Raw genomic sequence first — 22178 nt, 5'->3', positions numbered from 1 at the left:
AATGCAGATATAAAACTTAAACTTCCTTTATACTTACTTCATTTTGTGAATGTTGAACATTACATTCTTTGTTTTGAAGTCAGTTTTTACTATTTCCAATCAGAGGGACTGACTCAAATGATTAAAACTAACATTATCAAGGAAAAGAAGCTCACTGCCCAATTTGGTTTTTTTGAGAAAAGATGGTTTTTATTGTAAATTAACCAAAAAGGAGACAGGAGTCCAGCTCAAATCAGTCCTGTGTGCTGGCTTTCATGCAGTCATTTTATTAGAAAAGGTTTAGGGAGTGGCCTCTAGAATTAATAGTTGATTGCTGGAAGGAAAGGGGAGGTCTGAAAGTCCTCGGCATGCACAGTTTTGTTTAACGCTGCCTCATGTATTCCATGTGCACATTTGTGGGGAGTCGGTTAAAATGTGGCAGAAATTTGGGCTGTGACACCAGCCAGCTTATTCTGTGCAAACTCCAGTTGGCCTTAATAGTTTTAATCCATTTTAGCCAGTTTTTAAATCTCAGAAGCAGGAAGTGTTTCGGCATTTTAGCAAGTTACTGTTGTTGTTTGATCTCCTATCTTGTAAACTGATTAATTTTGTTAGTCATTGTTTTCTTCAACTCTCTGGGACATGGTTTCACTAATAATTCATTATTTAACATCTACAAAATGAAAATAAGTGTACAATAAATGTATATAATTGAAACTTCCAGGGACCTTAGGGGTAAATTTATAGAACTTATTTTTCTGAAGTTAGTGAAGTTTAAACTATTCAAGCACTTTTGGAACATACTCTGTACACAAACACACATACACATCAACCTAAAAGGCAGAAGTTGATGGAAAATTATTATAAGTAGAGAGTTAATGTGGGTCAAGCTTGAGGATTGCAACCTGGGAACACAGATGCATGTCAGCCTAAATATACGCTCCAATTACCAGTAGTTACGAGTGGATTTTTAAAGTCAAAAAAGGGGACAAGGAGTCGGCTGATACAAAGTTGTAATCAGGGATTCTCATTGGTTTACAGAAGTGACATTGATTAGTGATTGGCTATACATTATTAAGCTATAGGGAGTGGGTTATACTGTCAGGTGTGGCATTATTGGGTTACTATATAGCTCCATGTGGCAATAGCAAGCAGTTTCAAGAGATGAATATGTAGCTCAAGGAGGAAATAGGGCTGTGATTTCTGTCTCATTTTAATGTCTCTCTAGGCCTGATAACTTAAAAGGACTCACATGCCTCAAATAAAAGTTCTTTTCTTTACAAACACACCCACACACCCATCCTATGACAAATCAATCAGTATTTTCAAATCCAGAATCAATTAGTTCCTCCTTTTATTTTAATCTCTTATTTGTCATTTTGACCCCACATTTTCTAACTCTCCCTCAAACACAACCAGGCCCAACCCTCCACATCAATTTGGTGACAAGTATGCAACTCCCTTAAAGCAGGGATAGGTTACAGTGCCCTAAGCTATTGTGATCTAAGAGACCAAAATAGATGCCCTTTTACTAACTAAGACAGACCCTTAGGTTAAGGAAACAAAGTTACCTATGGGTCAAGGGTTCGTGCCATACCTATGGCATGGCAAATTTCTAACTTTCTATAACTAAATTCCCTCTAACCAAATGAGCTATCAGCTCTGATTGGACAGAGGACCGACCTTACAAACGTTCCTTTCTGATAAGCTACTAATATTAGAGATTTCCAGTTTCTGCCAGATTATAGAGGCGGCACACAAACTGCCTCTGTCCTGTAGTTCACCTTATGATGTAAAGCGCCAAATTCTACCTCATTTTAGTGCTAAAACCAAGGTGAACATGGGATGTATGTTACATATGTTTACTCATTATGGTGTGCTTGGCTCCCGCATAAATATATATAGCTTTTCCCCCAAACTTGTTGAATATGTATGAATGTGAATATAAAACCCAAACTGTCCTTCCCCTATTCCAACAGAGAGTGCCTTCATTCCACACTGGATGCTTTCCCTTCCTGGCTTGCAAACTGATGAGAGCAATAAGGCTCTCCTTTCTACAATTTAGCCATCTTGGTGGTCTTTTGGATGATACTACTGATCCCATCAGTGTTTGGTAGCAGAGTGAGACTTAGGTGTGTCAAAGCCTTAGAGCAGAATGTAGTCATTAAGCAACCTCACCTGACTACACTGTGGGCCATGTACATGTGATCTTTTCCTGAGTGCCTTGGCATCCAAAAAAACTTGAGAACACCTGCATTATATTCTATATAATCATTTCTGCAAGTGTCCAAATGCCAACTACCTGTCATACTTTATTCAGGCGACTCCTGTCAGGTTTAAATGATCCCAATATCCTCCACCCCTAACCCATCTTCCTACACATTCTTTTCTAAACTCTTTATCATGACAGCTGTCATCTGAACTGGCTCTTAACTTCTCATGTCTTTCTTAAACTATTGTTAAAGCAAACAAATATGGCTTGAGAAGGACTCCATGCTTCTATATTTGAGTCCTTGCAGATGAATTGTAACCTAGCCTAATAGTTAGACAAATTGAAAATCTAACTCAATAGTATGCACCTGTAACAATAGCTGAATGTTGGCCAATCCCAGCAGCCATAATTCAACCACTCATAGACTGCTGAATGTTCAAACTGCATTCAAAAAGGCAAACATCGAGTTGTAATCAATCTCACTCTTTCTGTACCTCACCTCTGATTCATGTACATCACTTTGCCTTTTTGTCTATAAATTTGTTCTAACCACGAGGCACCCCTGGAGTCTCTGTGAATCAGCTGTGATTCTGGGGGCTGGACGATTCACAAATCTTTCATTGCTCAGTTAAACTCCTTTAATTTCTCTGAAGTTTCTTTTAATACTATAAAGCTCCTTATTAGACACCCATGGGCCACCACAGTTACCCATGGGCCACCAGTGTTACTGATCTCCTTTGAAAGGATAACACAGCCTTCAAGCCAGGCCAGGTCTCCTTTCATTTATGCAAGAGCAGGTAACCTGCCTTGAGAATAAAATCTGCCAAGAGATGCCCCTTCCTCCTCTATTTTATATGTAGCCTCAGCCAAGTTTTCATCTCATAAATATTTGCTGCTGTAAACTAGGAGACAGGCATCTGTAAGCCACGGGCTCTGCCCTTGACCTTATGTGCCTATTTTATCAATGAATGAAACCAAAGCCCAGAGAGGGTAAGTGACTTCTCTAAATCAGACAGTAGTAAATATCAAAGCCCTAATTAATAAATTCTCTACATTCATAATGCTTCCACTTTACACATATTAATATGTAATTTCTTAAAGTAAAAAGTATGCCCTAATATTAAAGTAGGTGTATGGTTAAGAATATTCACTTTGTCCGTTAAATGCTGACAAATTTGGGAAGTAAGGGAAAAGCTATTTTTGGTACTCTATCACCTCTTAGATAACTTTTCCTTTCCACTCTTAGCATCAATGTCTTCATCGTTTTTTTTTTTTTTCCTAGCCCCCTCTTAAAATCTACATATGACTCCCGGTAACGTAGAAAATAAAAGTTTAAAATGTCATCCCTCCCAGGAAAACATTTCACACATTCTACGTATATCTACCCCCATGCCTTGTAAAAAGCTCTTACCAAAGCATTTTAGGCAGGTTTGGGAGGTGGCAGAGGTGGCTTCTGGTAGGATGGACTGTCTCACCATTGGCCCCATGACATCTCCCCATTTTACCTACACCGCCACCCAGAAGTCTGGTCTTGGATTTCACACTGCACTTGGTTTTATTATCTCCAAGGAGGAATCTTTTCCAAAAGCTCTTAGAGTAATATGCTACCACTTGAGGATGCTCAGTATAGACAAACTATTAGTTTAGGACTTTCATATTTTCCCAATTTCCTAGGAAGTTTCCTCAATGCTCACACCCTCACATCCTGACCACTGTCCCTGGAATAAGTCACTTGGAGGCAGCTGTTTTCAGGATCCCCAAAAGCCTGAAGGAGAACAGGTTCTGAGCCAAAATCCTTTATAATTGTATTTTTAAACAGTAGTTTTATCCCAGCTCCTGGGGAGACCAAGGCAGGTGGATCACCCGAGGTCAGCAGTTCAAGACTAGCTTGGCCAACATGGTGAAATCCAGTCTCTACTAAAGATACAAAAACTTAACCAGGCGTGGTGGCAGGCACCTGTAATCCCAGTTACTTGGGAGGCCGAGGCAGGAGATTAGATTGAACCCAGAAGGGTAGGTTATAGTGAGACGAGATTACACCACTGTACTACAGCCTGGGCAACAGAGTGAGACTCTGTCTCAAAAAAATAAAAATAATAAAACAGTAGGTATAAGATGTTCTTCATACATTCACACAACAAATATTTATTGAACTTTACTACGTAGTATTCCTACTACTGTAAAAATATCAGTAAAAGAAGACATTGCCTCTGCCCTTGGACAGGTCATAGTACAGAAAGTGAGACCTGCAAACAAGTATAATAAAATATGCTACAAAAAGCTGTAAGACAAGCAAAAATAATACACAATGGGAAGATAGATAAAGAAGTAAAATTCTTCTGCCAGGAGGAAGGGAAAACAGGGTTCAGGGAATACTTCAGAGAGTTGATGCCAACTCTCTGATGTTGGGCCTTGTGAGATATAAACAACCTCCTCCTCCTCCTCTTCTTTTTTTTAACTGACTTTTATTTTTTACAGAGGTTTTATGTTGACAGCAAAAGTAAGTGTGAAACTTCCTATATACCATCTATCCCCACACAGGCACAGCTTCCCCAATTGTCGACATCCCGTACTAGAGTGGTACATTTGTTACACATCACTATTATCCAAAGTCCGTAGTTTGCATTAACGTTCACTCTTGATTTTGTACATTCTGTGGGTTTTGACAAATGTATAATGACCCGTACCCACTATTGTACTATCATGTAGAATAGTTCACTGCCCTAAAAATCCTCTGTGCTCTGTTTCTTCATCCCTCCCTCCCCACTAGCCCCTGACAACCATTGCCCTTTTTACTGCCTTCATAGTTTTGCCCATTTTCAAATGTCATATAGTTGGAATCATACAGCCTTTTCAGATTGTATTCTTTCACTTAATAATACACAATTAGTTTTCCTCCTTTTTTATGTTTTGTCAGTTTATTTCTTTTCAATGGCATATAATTTTCCATTTTTGGATATACCAAAAAGTTTACTTACTGGAAGACATTTCTGTAGCTTCTAATTTTGCCAATTATGCTTAAAGCTACTATATACACTTTCATTTTTAAAAATTCTTTATTGAAACATAATTTATTTACTATACAATTCACTCACCAAAAGTATACCATTCAACAGTTTTTAGCATATTCACAGTGTTGTGCATGCATCACCACAATCAATTTTAGAACATTTTCATCACCCCAAAAAGGAACTCTGCTTCACTTAGCCTTCACCCCTCAATACTTGCATTCCTCCCTATGTTACCAGTAATCTACTTTCTGTCTCTATCTATTTTTCATTTCTAGACATTTCATCTAAATGAAATCATACAATATGTGGATTTTTGTGTCTGGCTTCTTATCATGATGTTTTCAAGGTCCGTTCATGTTGTAGCATGTATAAATACTTCATTTCTTTTTATGGACAAATGACATCCCATTGTATGGCTATATCACATTTTGTTTATTTATTGATTTAGTTGGTGAACATTTGGGTTGCTTTCACTTTGGGGCTATAATGCTGCTGATACAGTAGTTAAGAAGAAATTACCCAGGCAGACAATAAGGGTATGGGAGTCCTTAGTAAATCTTCTCTTTTTAATGAGAATCAGCCCCAAATCATTTTCTAACAAAGAGCAGCCTGTAAATTCGAGCTGCAGACATAGATAAGCAAGCTGGGAGCTTGCACAAGTGAATGCCAGCAGGAACTAGGAGACTAGACATGTTCAAGATGGTGGCTCCATCTTCTTTTCTCTGTCAGCCACATGTACCGTAAGGAGCAGACAAGATGGCACCGATCAACTGGAAAGCCCATTTGTGTAATAAGATTAGGTTGGGGAAACCAGCCTTGCCCGTACACTACGTAAACATCATACCTGATTGAACCAATCTGTAAGCCCTATGGAAATCAGATACTGCCTCCTCAAACCTGGCTATAAAATCTGGTGCATTTGCTGCCAGCCAGTCTTTTCCAGTTGGAGACTTTTCTTGGTCTGTAGAGAGAGCTGTTTCTCTTTCTCTTATCTTCTGCCTATTAAACCTCTGCTCCTAAACTCCTCGTGTGTGTCTGTGTTCTAAATTTTCCTGGCACAAGATGATGAACGCCAAGACATATACCCCAGATATTGTAGCCCCTTCAAACTGGGGGCTCATGTCTGATACCAAGGTACAACCTTCATCAACAGGGTGAGTAGAGGAGCGGACTCCAACTCTGTCCCTTCGTTTCAAGGCTCTCAGCCTTCATTTTAGAACCAAATCAAACCAAATACTGGGCCCCCTTCAGCCATTTTAAAACAGTTAGCATGGCTGCCAGCCTTACAAGACTTAGGGGACAGGCTTACAGGGAAGAACATGGAGAATCCCCAGGCATCCATGGGTCACTGATTCTCCACCTCCACAAGTTCTTTGCCCTGGGCTTCATCCCAATTTTGTCCTTCTTAAAGCCTTCCTGAAATCTGAATTATTTCTGCAACCCCAAGCTTCAGACACTGCAGGGTCAGTGGCATAGGCATGGACAGGAAAAGAGAAGGATGGTTGAGTGAGGGAGCTGCAGTGGACATCTGTTCTGATTTGTTTTGTTTTGCTTTTGTTTTGACACCAAGCATTCACAAATTTTTCTGGAAAACCTACCTCAAGTGACCTCTAGAAAACTCACCTCATTTATTAGTCTCAGTCTGTATAAGTGGAGTTGCCTTCTCTTCAGACCTCTAATATTTTAAGGGTGTGTATGTGCACACTCTTAGCCATAAGTAGCATTCTGTAAAGATTCATAATGAGCCTCCAGATATCTCTCGCCCTCATGCGTAGTCAAGGACTCACGTCTGGATCATGAGCTGCAGGTGTTCTACACAATATTTATTATATTCCACTAACCCCATGAAGAGCAGAGGTGACACCTCCATTCTGATAAGTGCACCGTATACATTAAGGGAAGATCTTGCATGTTACCATCAACATGGCTAGAAAGAAGACATAAAGATCACCTTCCCTAAAGAGAGGGATGCCATGTTGACAACAGCCTTGCAGATACTGTTTTAGTCCTTAAAGAACAGCCCCATGTACACTTCTGCCAAAATGGCATCTGTCAGCTCTTCAGTGCCCTGGTAAACCTCAAGGGGGTGGTGCCTAGATCTAGATTGAGAAAGGGTCATGATATGGGCATGATGGGGCATAAACCTTTTTCCACCAGCATGGTCATCCTTTCCTAGCTTCACTTTTTTCTTACTTTCTCATTCATTCTAAGGCATTTTTCCTTACTCTCAGCTATATTTTACCCTAGGAGGTAGGTGGTTGTCTGCTCAACATTCCTGACACAGACAGCTAGCTGATCTTTTTGCTCTGTAAAAATGTCATCAATCCAGGTAGCATAGAGAAATACACAGGGAGGGGAACTACTTTCCCAAGTGACTTATTAGTAGGAAGACCTCCACCTTGAGGTCAAAATATGCTTCCCTAAATCATGAGCATGCCCTGTGTGTCAAACTCCTAAGCAGCATCCACAGTGTTCCTGACACCCTACCCCAACCAGCAATACCCCAAACACTCCCACCAACTTATATGATCCTGTGTTCAGTGACAACTTTTTTTAAATAGTGATTAACCCACTATTTCTGAAAAATGTATCTGTCCTTGACCCTCTCTTCAAATATGGAAAGCCTGCCTTCCTTACTGCTCTAAAGGATATGAAGCAGTGAATAGGGAGGAAGGTGCAGGCTGCCATACGATATCAGTAAGTCCAAAGCAAAGAGGTAGAAAAGAGCCCATCTCCTCAGACTTCATCAGGGAGAAAAGGGGCTTTTGGAGGCACGTGATACTCATTCCTCCACACTAGTTCCAGGGGATTGGTCACCTTTTAAAAGTCAAAAGAGAGAGTCGGTAAGAGCTGAGCTAACTCCTACCTTTCCCTAAGCACAAGCTTGTGTTACCCAAAACCTATACCTCCCAACACAATACACAGAAAAGACACCAATCTTATTAGAACATTTATTAGGGAGAATCAAGATTCTCAACAAGGAGTGAATTATTTTGTGGGGGGAGATTTACCTCCCTGCAAGTGCTTCCAACGCATTTTGTGTCCAGTTAGTAAAGGCACATCACTGAACACAGTGCTTTTGGCACTAGCTGGGACAGCTGGACACACCAGGGTGACTTGATGCTGACAAGTGGGGTTTAGACGTGGCACAGGCTCCCTGTGGGGCATGGATTGGGGATGCCTTTGATACAATATCTTCCCCTTAAATGCCTTAACTTCCTGGGGCTGTCTGTCCTTGTCTATGATCTGTCTAATCCTTCTAGGATAATTCTGGCCAACAAAGATAGCTTGTTGGCTGCAAGATTTGGTACATGTCACTTTGCAGGAGGGAGCCATGTAGTTGCAGGGATAGCCCTGGACAGGCTCTGCTCTGACCTGCACTTCTGGGTTGTGCTGAGCTTTCCCAAGCTCCACTGGGGAGGAAAACGGTTCTTGGGGACAGGTGATATCTATCCCATGCCTATGCCCCTGCTTCTCTTCTAGGAACTCCCCAGTGTCTTTCCTAATTGTCTGAAATTCAGTAGTCCCAGTAAAAGCAGCTCTACTTTTAACTCAACCTCTATTCTGCACAGATGATGACAGGGAGCTACCCTTTTCCCAGGAACTTTCTTGTTCTTCATATATTATGCTGGGTTTATTAAACCACTGTAAAAAGGTCTTCATCCATTTTCTGAAAAGGTTTTCAGGAGGAAGCTGTGTTTTCAAGGTTGGGGAAGATTTGCTCCCAAGCACCTCTCCTGATGCCTTGTTATGAACAGGGAGGCTCTTTCTCCTGAGTTGGGATGTCCCCAACCCTGCATCCCCTCCACCATCCTCTCTTCCATTGGGTCTTACAGGGCTCACTCTCTTTGTAGCTGGTGAAAAATTCTTAACTTGGCATTTCTGTAAGACATGCATAGGGACCCTGGGCTCCTGCTGCTGTGCCACACGGATTCCTCTGCCCTCCAAGTGGACATGCAGCACCTGGGAAGCTCCCATGTCCTGATTTGAGATGCCCTGGGCATGAGTCAGTAAGTCCTTGGAACTCAAGTTATCTAAGGCAAGAGACATGTCAGTGAAATGGCTCTGAGGATGGCTGTGCTTCCTCTGAACCAACTTTAACTGGCTCAACATCTGATTTTTAAGATATGATGATTTAGGATCTTGGGGAACTGGTATTCTTGGTGGGAAAATTTCAGTTTCATGAGAAGTGCTTGTTTTCACATTTGTCACTGAGCAACTTCCTGACTTGCTGGATGTCAAGCTGTTCCTAGTTTGTGATTGAAGACCACAGATCTTCTCTTCCTTGAACATCTCCTTCGACCCATTGGTGACAGAAAAGGTCTTTCTACTGCCCTGAAGCCTGTTAACATTATTACTGGCACTCTCTCTCTTATCCCTTGAATCACGGCCAACTCCAGCTTGCAGTATGGGCAGCTCTGCACTGCATCTACTGGCAAGTACAGTCTGTTTCTGACTGACTTCGTCTATGATGCTGTGTGTAGGGGGCAGAAAAGTCTGTCTGCCATCCTCAGTTGTCCGGACACTTTCTGTAAGATCCTTGTCAGTATCAGCGAATTCTCTTCTAAGGGTTCCCTGCTTTTCTTGATCAACAGGTGAGGTGACGAGGTGAGGGTGACCCAGGATGGAGAATGAGCTTGTTGTTTCTAACTTTTCTCCTTGAAAATCTGTAGTGCCTCTTCTAAGGGGAGTGGAGGCACCATCTTTGGAATCTGTCTCTATAAGGTCATGGTTAGTATCAGAAAATTGTCTTCTTAGGGTCGCCTGCCCTTCTTTGCCAATAGGTGAGGACACAGGCTGAGAATGATTAAGGAGAGGGACTGAGCTTGTTGTTCCCAACTTTTCTCCTTGAAAAGTGCTTCGTCTATGAGACTTAGAGACCACATCTTTGGAATCTCCCTGAGAAATAAAGCTGGCTGAGGAGGGAAGGTCGAAATGGGAAAAGCAATTGGAAAGATCCTCTTTCGATTTGAAGATTTCTATGGATTCAAGGACCTTGCGGGGAAGGCCCCACAGCATCCTCATACGGAAAGATTTAATATGGGCTTCCAACATCTTTTGTTTGTTGGAACTAAGGAAGGAAATCTCCTGGGAAGTATCAACGCAGTGGTTCTCACTCACCAACACTACCAGATTTCGATGTTTAACTTGGCTTTGGGATTTCTCAGGAAGAGACATTGTCTGCTTGACTGAGTGCCATGAACTATGCACAGTCCCAGACATTCGACCCTCATTGATTTCCTCAAATTTCTTGCTCAAATGTACTGTCAGGGCATTTTCAAGTTGTTTCTGACCTAGTCTCACCCCTGAATCATTTCCTGACAGATGCATCATATGAGTTTCTAGGTCTCTCTCAGAGTTAGACCTCAGATCCTCATCTGAAGATGTCCCCGGATTATGCAAGAGATGATTTTTTGGGACAGTCTCTTGGCTGTATCCCTGATAATTCTCCAGGGAAAGCATATTTGAGGTCCTCTCGTGGAAGCTTCTAGGAATGCTTGATCCAGACTTCTTTAGAACATGGCGGCTCTGACCCTCAACCAAAGAGCTATGTAAGGGTCCATGATTGCTCTCTGACACAGATATCTCCAAAATTTTCCTCTGAGGACATAGCAATGACAGAGACTCATGGATTCTGCAGGGCAGGCCCCATCTGCGCTGGATGAGCCTCTTTCGAATGTGTTGCCCTAGTTTCTTCCTTACCTCAGAGCTGAGTGGAAAATCTACAGGAATGATGGAGATGGGAACATGGACCTTGAAGGACTTTCTGACCAATACAGGATTGGGAGCTGGAGGACAAAAGTTTTCCTGGGATTTTTGAACCACAGAGGGTAAACCCCACACACTTTCCTGCACTTTCTGCAACACATTCCACCCAGATGGCTAATTTCAGATGGCATAAGAGATTGTGCCTCATTCTGGGGTCTATGAAAACACACTCCACACACCCTAATCAGGAATAGAGGACTAAGTAGTAGGGCTGGGAGTGGAGATTGATATTGAGCCTGGGACTGGACCTGAGTGAGATGTGGGGACTGACCTCGGGGCAGGGTTTGAGGCAAGGGTATAGGTTGGGTACTAGGCAAGAACAGAGGTTGGGGAGGGGGAAGTACTGGGGATTCATGGGATATAGTTGTATTTGTAATGCCATTGAAGAATACAAACATGGAGGAACGGCCACTTTGGACAAGAATAGTAGGATGCAGAGACTCGCTGTGCAAAGATGGGAGACCCCAGAAGAGCTGGACATATTTTTGCTCTAAGTGGTCCTCAAAGCACTTAAAATATGGGGGCTGCTGATTGATGTGCTGCCATTCTAGTTTGATTTTACTGGCCCAAAAAGGAAGGGAGGCTGCCAAGTCATGCTTATCAGCAGTTGAGGTTGACATTTTCTGTGAAGAATTTAGTTGGTAGTTTGGCCTAAGTTGTGTTGGGAATGATCCTGGTTTCTTTCCATTTTCTTTCCACATTAGGAAATCACCCCTTTTTTTGACTTGTCTTTCCAGGAGTGCCGGAATGTCATGGCTGAGAAAAGAGATGTTAACAGGCTGTATGATGTTGCCTACAGAGTGCCCCCCTAAAGAGGCCTCAGAGGAAGAATGAAGGGTAAGAATCTCCTCCATAAAATCAGATGGTACAAAATTGAAGGAAAAAGAGTCCTTGGCATGAGGCTGCCACCAGGAGAATTCTGAAGATGCAGGGCATGAATGGTCAATGCCTTTGATTGTTGGAGCACGGGTGGATGACCCACCAAAGCCACCTAGAGATAACATCTCTGGAAAAGTCTTCAAGATGGTGAGACTTGATTAAGACCGAGTCACAGTGCAATCTTCCAGTGGAAAAGCAGATGGGGTTGGTGGTGCTCGATGATGAGCACATGGATCAGTGGGAGTCATGGCCTGGGAAACATTTGGTAACGGGTTTATATATTGGGATAAGGTGGGGTCAGATGAAAACACGGTGTTCAGAGACAAACTGGCCTCAGGTTGGAGACTGGGCTGCACTCTCTGCATGTGATGTGGTGGGAGAAGACGAAAGGGAAGCTGTTGGGGTGGGGAATGGTCTATGACAAACTTGGAATCCAAGGGAGAAACAGGCTGTGGTGGCAGAGGGTGCCTCAGTGGGGGGGGGGGGGGGGGGCGGTGAAAATAAGTCAGCTAAGGGGGTGATCAAGTCATGTGAGAGAACTAAGGGGGGTGGTGGAGAGGGCTTAGGCCCAGGGGACAATATTAGCTCTTCTGGAGGGGTTGCTGAGGGGGTGGAAGCCAGAGTGAACGATGACTCAGTCGCAGAAGCTGAAGAAGCCAAAGGGGACACAGAGGGAGCAGCATCTTTCAGGGACTCGCAAGACAGCAGTCGCTGGATATCAGCAGTTGCTCTGTTACACACCTGACAGACGGGGTCTGGGCATAACAGTCAACGAAAGCAGGTGGTATCATGATGCTGGCCCAGGGGACTGCAGGAAACAAGAGGTCGAAACCTGCAGCCAGGACCAGAACAAGGAAATGAGGATCTGTTAGCCTGGCAGGGGTGGGTCCCCTGAATGCTGCTACCCACTTCACATTGCCCCCCACCCATGACCTCACCATATATGAGGTCACATGACCTCACTATAACCTCTCCCCAAAGCATTCATTCACATACCCATTCCCATGGCTACCCACTCCCAAAACTACAGCAGCCTACAAGGAATCCCTGAAATGAATAGAACCTTCCAAAAAAAAAAAAAAAAAAAGGAGGTGGGTGGGAACAGGACAGAAGGGGAATGATTAATCACTTTTTCAGAATAGAATGTAGCTTCCTTTCCTCTTCTGCTTCCTTCTGGAAACTTTTCCAGTCTGGGAAACCAGAACAGTATGTTATATGCAATGAAGATAGAGGCACAGGGCTCATACAGAAGTGGAAGACCCTTGAGATATTAAACTCTGATAGTCCCAAGAATCAGTAGAAAAGGGCAAAGAGTCATTGATAATATTCACAAGTTCACATGTGTATGTGGCATCATTAGTAAAGTCTTTTCATATACATTACCCCATGTGATGCTCAAAACCACCACGTGAAATACAGACATCAGCGGTTACCTCCAGGAGTAATTAGAGCATCAAGTAAGTCAAAGTACTTATGCAAAGTTGTGAGACAGAAGCTCTGACTCCAAGCCAACCAGTAGTCCTTCCTCGATATCTCAGTTGGCCACCAATTGGGCAACACCCATTACTCAGGTCCACACTTTGTCATGCGCATGAATGGGCAGAGCAGGGCCCATGAGCAGTGTCTCAGGTCTGATTGCTTTCCCATGAGCCTGTCTTCTGAGGGCTCTGTTTTCTGAGACTATCTAGTAACTGACATTCTAAGAAATCATGGGACTGAGTCCTCATGAAAGAAACAGGAAGGGTCACCCTGAAGCTCAGATAGAGCAGGTTGACATTATCTTTAAATGTCCCACCTTTCCTTCTCCTCTTGGTTCTGCCCTGATGCTGAGAATAAAAGAAAGATAATGACAGGCTGGGACTCACTTCTCTCACTCTCTATGAAGCTCATTCATTCATTCATTATACAAGAACGATATGACACTATTATTAATAGAAATATGTTCCTGTTGTCAATTTTTGAAGGTGATAAAATATTTCCCATTTTCCCTTCTCTGAAAAGCTGAAAGAGAATTTCTTCTGTGAGAGCCTCACTTGATGTGCTCAATTTGAAGTCCTCATCCAGGGCACAGACTCAGAGGTCAACAGTCACATCTGTGCTCCCTCACAGGACAAGTATCCCAGAGACAGAACTCTGGCTCCAGCCCCTGCTCAGAGACTTTCAGCATCACTCCCTTGTTTAGCCCAAAAAGAAGGAAGGCTTTGTTGAATGACAGGTGACATGAGAATCTGACTCATGATCAAATTTCAGCAGAGACTATTCTCCTTCAGAGCCCACACTCTCTAAATAATCCCATCTGGGACCACAGAATTACTGTGTTTGGGATTTTATCCTGGAACTCTCCACCACAGCCAGATAGGTAGTCTATGAGCTACAGATGGAAACCTTAGTCCTCCTGAACCCCTACGTCTGCCCAACCTCTTCCATAGAAGAGTGAAGTTCTATCCTCTCTTCAGACTTCCCATCTAAGACATGTCTCTGTACCAACCAAACTTTTTTAGAAATGTGGGAATAGGATTCAGAAACAACAGGGCATCTCTCTTGGGTGTTCACCCTCAGTTCCTTAACTTTTGGATGTCATTATTTTTTTCGGTGGGTGATGAATACAGGGTCAATGCCATGTAGAACAAGTACAGTATAAACAACCCCAACCTACTCAAGCAGATGAAGTTGGGGTCAATATCCAAGCAATGTGAGTTAGGGCTCAGCCCTGTCTCAGTATAGCTGTTCAGAAAACAGAGGATATTCTCCATGGTCTGAATAGCTCAGCTGCCTGAAGCAACTGATCACTGAGGGTGCCCAGGCTTAACTATAAGCCCAGACCAGCATCACAGAGCATGGAAGAGTCACAGAGGGTTTCTGAGGGTGGAGGGAGCAACAGGAGGAAGATGTGTCCACAGCCCCAACCCCACCAGCCCAGCCGACTCTCCTGGGCCCTCTAGGTCCCTCTGCCCTGCCCTGACACTCCATTCCCCAACTCCATCCTTTTTCATGTAATATATTCATCTTAGTGGAATTTTTTTTTGTTCCAACAGTAAACCAGGCATTACCCAAGTCCTGCATTGCTGTTTGGAGCCCTTAACTTGGACCCCACCAACTACACTGCCTTGAAAACCTGAAATACTTCCTGGAATATTTGTTATACCCAGGCTTTGCTACTCTCAGGATCACATATGTCCTCAAATCCATCTTATCTAGAGAATGTTTTTGCCTTACATAAATGCAGATATAAAACTTAAACTTCCTTTATACTTGCTTCGTTTTGTGAATGTTGAACATTAAATTTTTTGTTTTGAAGTCAGTTTTTACTATTTCCAATCAGAGGGACTGACTCAAATGATTACAACTAATGTTATCAAGGAAAAGGATCTCACTGCCCAATTTGGTTTTTTGGGGAAAGGAAGGTTTTTATTGTAAATTAACCAACAAGGAGACAGGAGTCCAGCTCAAACCTGTCGCCTGTGCTGGCTTTCATGTGGTCATTTTATTAGAAAAGGTTTAGGGAGTGGCCTCTGGAATTAATAGTTGATTGCTGGAAGGAAAGGGGAGGTCTGAAAGTTCTCTTGTCAGGTTTAAATGATCCCAGTATCCTCCACCCCTAACCCATCTTCCTACACATTCTTTTCTAAACTCTTTATCATGACAGCTGTCTTCTGAACTGGCTCTTAACTTCTCATGTCTTTCTTAAACTATTGTTAAAGCAAACAAATAGGGCCTGAGGAGGACTCCATGCTTCTATATTTGAGTCCTTGCAGATGAATTGTAACCTAGCCTAATAGTTAGACAAACTGAAAACCTAACTCAACAGTATGCACCTGTAACAATAGCTGAGTGTTGGCCAGTCCCGGAGGCCATAATTCAACCACTCATAAACTGCTGAATGTTCAAACCATGTTCAAATAAGGCAAACGCCAACTCGTAATCAATCTCACTCTTTCTGTACCTCACTTCTGATTCATGTACGTCACTTTGCCTTTTTTGTCCATAAATTTGTTCTAACCACGAGGCACGCCTGGAGTCTCTGAGAATCAGCTGTGATTCTGGGGGCTGTCTAATTCGCAAATCTTTCATTGCCCAGTTATACTCCTTTAAGTTTAATTTGTCTGAAGTTTCCTTTTATACTATAAAGCTCTTTATTAGACACCCATGGGTCACCACTGTTACCCACGGGCCACCACTCTTACTGATCTCTTTTGAAACGTTAAGACAGCCTTCAAGCCAGGCCAGGTCTCCTTTCATTTATGCAGGAGCAGGTAACCTGCTTTGAGGATAAAATCTGCCAAGAGATGCCCTTTCCTCCTCTCTTTTATATGCAGACTCAGCCAAGTTTCATCTCATAAATATTTACTGCTGGAAACTAGGAGACACAAGCATCTGTAAGCCACGGGCTCTGCCCTTGACCTCATGTGCCTATTCTATCAATGAATGAAACCAAAGCCCAGAGAGGGTAAGTGACTTCTCTAAATCAGACAGTAGTAAATATTAGAGCCATAATGAATAAATTCTCTACATTCATAATGCTTCTAGTTTACACAATATTAATATGTAATTTATTAAAGTAAAAAGTATGCCCTAATATTAAAATTAAAGTAGTTGTATGGTTAAGAATATTCACTTTGTTCATTAAATGCTGACAAATTTGGGAAGTAATGAAAAGCTATTTTTGGTACTCTATCACCTCTTAGGTAACTTTTCCTTTCCACTCTTAGCATCAATGTCTTCATAGTTTTTTTTTCCTATCCCCCTCTTAAAATCTGTTTTCAAGAACTATATTACATATGACTGCCAGTAATGTAGAAAATAAAAGTTTAAAATGTCATCCCTCCCAGGAAAACATTTCACACATTCTGTGTATATCTACCTCCATGCCTTGTAATAAGCTCTTACCAAAGCATTTTAGGCAGGTTTTGGGAGGTGGCAGAGGTGGCTTCTGGTAGGATGGTCTGTCTCACCATTGGCCCAATGACATCTCCCCAATTTACCTACACCGCCACCCAGAAGTCTGGTCTTGGATTTCACACTGCACTTGGTTTTATTATCTCCAAGGAGGAATCTTTTCCAAAAGCTCTTAGAGTAATATGCTATCACTTGAGGATGCTCAGTATAGACAAACTATTAGTTTAGGACTTGCATATGTTCCCAGTTTCCTAGGAAGTTTCCTCAATGCTCATGCCCTCACATCCTGACCACTGTCCCTGGAATAAGTCACTTGGAGGCAGCTGTTTTCAGGTTCCCCAAAAGCCTGAAGCAGAACAGATTCTGAGCCAAAATCCTTTATAATTGTATTTTTAAAGAGTAGTTTTATCCCAGCTCTTTGGGAGACCAAGGCAGGTGGATCACCTGAGGTCAGGAGTTCAAGAGCAGCCTGGCCCACATGGTGAAATCCAGTCTCTACTAAAGATACAAAAACCTAACCAGGCGTGGTGGCAGGCACCTGTAATCCCAGTTACTTGGGAGGCCAAGGTAGGAGATTAGATTGAACCCAGAAGGGTAGGTTATAGTGAGACGAGATTACACCACTGTACTACAGCCTGGGCAACAGAGTGAGACTCTGTCTCAAAAAAATAAAAATAATAAAACAGTAGGTATAAGATGTTCTTCATACATTCATACAACAAATATTTATTGAACTTTACTACGTAGTATTCCTACTACTGTAAAAATATCAGTTAAATACGACATTGCCTCTACCCTTGGACAGGTCACAGTCCTAGAAGTGAGACCTGCAAACAAGAATAATAAAATATGCTACAGAAATCTGTAAAACAAGCAAAAATAATACACAATGGGAAGATAGATAAAGAAGTAAAATTCTTCTGCCAGGAGGAAGGGAAAACAGCGTTCAGGGAATACTTCAGAGAGTTGATACCAACTCTCTGATGTTGGGCCTTGTGAGATATTAACAACCTCCTCCTCCTCCTCTTCTTCTTTTTATTTGACTTTTATTTCTTTACAGAGCTTTTATGTTGACAGCAAAAGTAAGTGGTAAACTTCCTATATACCGTCTATCCCCACACAGGCACAGTCTCCCCAACTGTCAACATCCCATACTAGAGTGGTACATTTGTTACACTTGATGAACCTACAATTTTACATCACTATTACCCAAAGTCCATAGTTTACATTAACATTCACTCTTGATGTTGTACATTGTGGGTTTTGACAAATGTATAATGACCCGTACCCACTATTGTACTATCATGTAGAATAGTTCACTGCCCTAAAAATCCTCTGTGCTCTGTTTCTTCATCCCTCCCTCCCCACTAGCCCCTGACAACCATTGCCCTTTTTACTGCCTTCATAGTTTTGCCCATTTTCAAATGTCATATAGTTGGAATCATACAGCCTTTTCAGATTGTATTCTTTCACTTAATAATACACAATTAGTTTTCCTCCTTTTTTATGTTTTGTCAGTTTATTTCTTTTCAATGGCATATAATTTTCCATTTTTGGATATACCAAAAAGTTTACTTACTTACTGGAAGACATTTCTGTTGCTTCTAATTTTCCCAATTATGAATGAAGCTACTATATAAACTTTCTTTTTAAAAATTCTTTATTGAAACATAATTTATTTACTATACAATTCACTCACCAAAAGTATACCATTCAACAGTTTTCAGCATATTCACAGTGTTGCGCATGTAACACCGCAATCAATTTTAGAACATTTTCATCACCCCAAAAAGAAACTCTGTTTCACTTAGCCTTCACCCCTCAATATTTGCATTCCTCCCTATGTTACCAGTAATCTACTTTCTGTCTCTATCTATTTTTCATTTCTAGATATTTCATCTAAATGGAATCATATAATATGTGGATTTTTGTGTCTGGCTTCTTACCATGATATTTTCAAGGTCTGTTCATGTTGTAGCATGTATCAATACTTCATTTCTTTTTATGGACAAATGACATCCCATTGTATGGCTATATCACATTTTGTTTATTTATTGATTTAGTTGGTGAACATTTGGGTTGCTTTCACTTTGGGGCTATAATGCTGCTGATACAGTAGTTAAGAAGAAATTACCCAGGCAGATAATAAGGGTATGGGAGTCCTCAGTAAATCTTTTCTTTTTAACGAGAATCAGCCCCAAATCATTTTCTAACAAAGAGCAGCCTGTAAATTCGAGCTGCAGACATAGATAAGCAAGCTGGGAGCTTGCACAAGTGAATGCCAGCAGGAACTAGGGGACTAGACATGTTCAAGATGGTGGCTCCATCTTCTTTTCTCTGTCAGCCACATGTACCGTAAGGAGCAGACAAGATGGCACCGATCAACTGGATAGCCCATTTGTGTAATAAGATTAGGTTGGGGCAACCAGCCTTGCCCGTACACTATGTAAACATCATACCTGATTGAACCAATCTGTGAGCCCTATGGAAATCAGATACTGCCTCCTCAAACCTGGCTATAAAATCTGGTGCATTCGCTGCCAGCCAGTCTTTTCCAGTTGGAGACTTTTCTTGGTCTGTAGAGAGAGCTGTTTCTCTTTCTCTTATCTTCTGCCTATTAAACCTCTGCTCCTAAACTCCTTGTGTGTGTCTGTGTTCTAAATTTTCCTGGCACAAGATGATGAACGCCAGGACATATACCCCAGATATTGTAGCCCCTTCAAACTGGGGGCTCATGTCTGATACCAAGGTACAACCTTCATTGACAGGGTGAGTAGAGGAGCGGACTCCAACTCTGTCCTTTCATTTCAAGGCTCTCAGCCTTCATTTTAGAACCAAATCAAACCAAATACTGGGCCCCCTTCAGCCATTTTAAAACAGTTAGCATGGCTGCCAGCCTTACAAGACTTAGGGGACAGGCTTACAGGGAAGAACATGGAGAATCCCCAGGCATCCATGAGTCGCTGATTCTCCACCTCCACAAGTTCTTTGCCCTGGGCTTCATCCCAATTTTGTCCTTCTTAAAGCCTTCCTGAAATCTGAATTATTTCTGCAATCCCAAGCTTCAGACACTGCAGGGTCAGTGGCATACGCATGGACAGGTGAAGAGAAGGATGGTTGAGTGAGGGAGCTGTAGTGCACATCTGTTCTGATTTGTTTTGTTTTGCTTTTGTTTTGACACCAAGCATTCACAAATTTTTCTGGAAAACCTACCTCAAGTGCCCTCTAGAAAACACATCTCATTTTTGGCTGGGCGGGGCAGCTCATGCCTGTAATCCCAGCACTTTGGGAGGTCGAGGCGGGCAGATCATGAGATCAGAAGATTGAGACCATCCTGGTTAACATGGTGAAGCCCCGTCTCTACTAAAAATACAAAAAAAAAATTAGCCAGGCGTGGTGGTGGGCGGCTGTAGTCCCAGCTACTCGGGAGGCTGAGACAGGAGACTGGTGTCAACCCAGGAGGTGGAGCTTGCAGTGAACCAATATCGTGCCACTGGACTCCAGCCTGGGTGACAGAGCAAGACTCCATCTCAAAAAAAAGAAAGAAAGAGAAGGAAACAAATCTCATTTTTTAGTCCCAGTCTGTATAAGTGCAGTTGCCTTCTTTTCAGACCTCTAATCCTCTAATATTTTAAGGGTGGGTATGTTCATACCCTTGGGTAAAAGGAACATTCTGTAAAGGTCCATAGTGAGCCACCAAATAGCTGTAACCCTCATGCATAGTCCAGGACTCACCTCAGATCATGAGCTGTAGGTGTTCTACACAATATTTATTATATTCCACTAACCCCATGAAGATCATAAGTGACACCTCCATCCTGATAGGTGCACCGTATACACTAAGGGAAGATCTTGCATGTTGCCATCAACATGGCTAGAAAGAAGACACAGAGATCACCTTCCCTAAAGAGAGGGATGCTATGCTGGACAACAGCCTTGCAGATACTGTTTTAGTCCTTAAAGAACAGCCCCATGTACACTTCTGCCAAAATGGCATCTGTAACCTCTTCAGCACCCTGGTAATCCTCAAGTGGTGGTGCGTAAGTCCAGATGGAGAAAGGGTCGTGATATGGGCGTGAAGGGCATAAACCTTTTTCCACCAGTAGGCTCATCCTTTCCTAGCTCCACTTTTTTCTTACTTTCTCATTCATTCTAAGGCATCTTTTCCTTACTCTCAGCTATATTTTACCCCAGGAGGTAGGTGGTTGCCCGGTCAATATTTCTGCCACAGACAGCTAGGTGATCTTTTTGCCCATTAAAAGTGTCATCAATCCAGGCAGCCTGAAGAAATACACAGGGAGGGGAACTACTTCCCCAAAGTGACTTTGTAGTAAAAAGATCTCAACATCGAGGTCAAAATATGCTTCCCCAAATCATGAGGATGCCCTGCTTGTCAAATTCTTAAGCAGCATCCAGTGTTCCTGACACCCTACCCCAACCAGCAATACCCCAAACACTCCCACCAACTTGTATAACTTTTTAAAAATAGTGATTAAACCACTATTTCTGAAAAATGTACCTGTCCTTCACCCTCTCTTCAGATATGGAAGGCCTGCCTTCCTTACTGCTCTAAAGGAGATGAAGCAGTGAATGGGGAGGAAGGTGCAGGCTGCCATACGATATCAGTAAGTCTCAAGCAAAGAGGTAGAAAAGAGCTCATCTCTTCAGACTTCATCAGGGAGAGAAGGGGCTTTTGGAAGCACATGATACTCATTCCTTCACAAGAGTTTCAGGGGATTGGTCACATTTGAGAAGTCAAAGGAGCAATCAGTAAGAGCTGAGCTAACTCCTACCTTTACCTAACCACAGCTTGGGTTACCCAAAACCTATACCCCCCAACACAATACACAGAGAAAATACTCTTATTAGAACATTTATTGGAGAGAATCAAATTCTCAACAAGAAGTGAATTATTGTGGGGGAAAATTTTCCTCCCTGGAAATGTTTCAGAAGCATTTTCTGTCCAGTTAGTAAAGGCACATCACTGAACACAGTGCTTTTAGCACTGGTTGGGATGGCTGGACACACCAGGTTGACTTGACATCAGCAAGTGGGGTTTGGATGTGGCACAGGCTTCCTATGGGGCATGGATTAGGGATGCCTTGACACAATATCTTCCCCTTAAATGCCTCAACTTTCTGGGGCTGTCTGTCCTTGTCTATGATCTGTCTAATCCTTCTAGGATAATTCTGGCCAACAAAGATAGCTTGTTGGCTGCAAGATTTGGTACATGTCACTTTGCAGGAGGGAGCCATGTAGTTGCAGGGATAGCCCTGGACAGGCTCTGCTCCGACCTGCACTTCTGGCACATGCTGAGCTTTCCCAAGCTCCACTGGGGAGAAAAGGGGCTCTTGGTGACAGGTGATATCTATCCCATGCCTATGCCCCTGCTTCTCCTCTAGGAACTTCCCAGTGTCTTTCCTAATTTTCTG

The 22178-nt window shown here is 42.5% G+C and overlaps 1 protein-coding gene across 1 annotated transcript; it reads right to left on the bottom strand.

Moving 5' to 3' along the window:
- Positions 1–8190: 8190 nt before the first annotated feature.
- Positions 8191–14603, bottom strand: LOC129043569 (spermatogenesis-associated protein 31D1-like). Its single transcript, XM_054500230.1, is given in 7 exon segments — positions 8191–11078; positions 11081–12344; positions 12346–12682; positions 12980–13050; positions 13632–13676; position 14190; positions 14419–14603. Coding segments are annotated over 7 exon segments (4791 nt in total).
- Positions 14604–22178: the final 7575 nt, after the last annotated feature.

The sequence above is a fragment of the Pongo pygmaeus genome, chromosome 13 (genome assembly GCF_028885625.2).
Source record: "Pongo pygmaeus isolate AG05252 chromosome 13, NHGRI_mPonPyg2-v2.0_pri, whole genome shotgun sequence".
Classification (NCBI taxonomy): Eukaryota; Metazoa; Chordata; class Mammalia; order Primates; family Hominidae; genus Pongo; species Pongo pygmaeus.
This window is presented reverse-complemented; position numbering and strand designations above follow the sequence as displayed.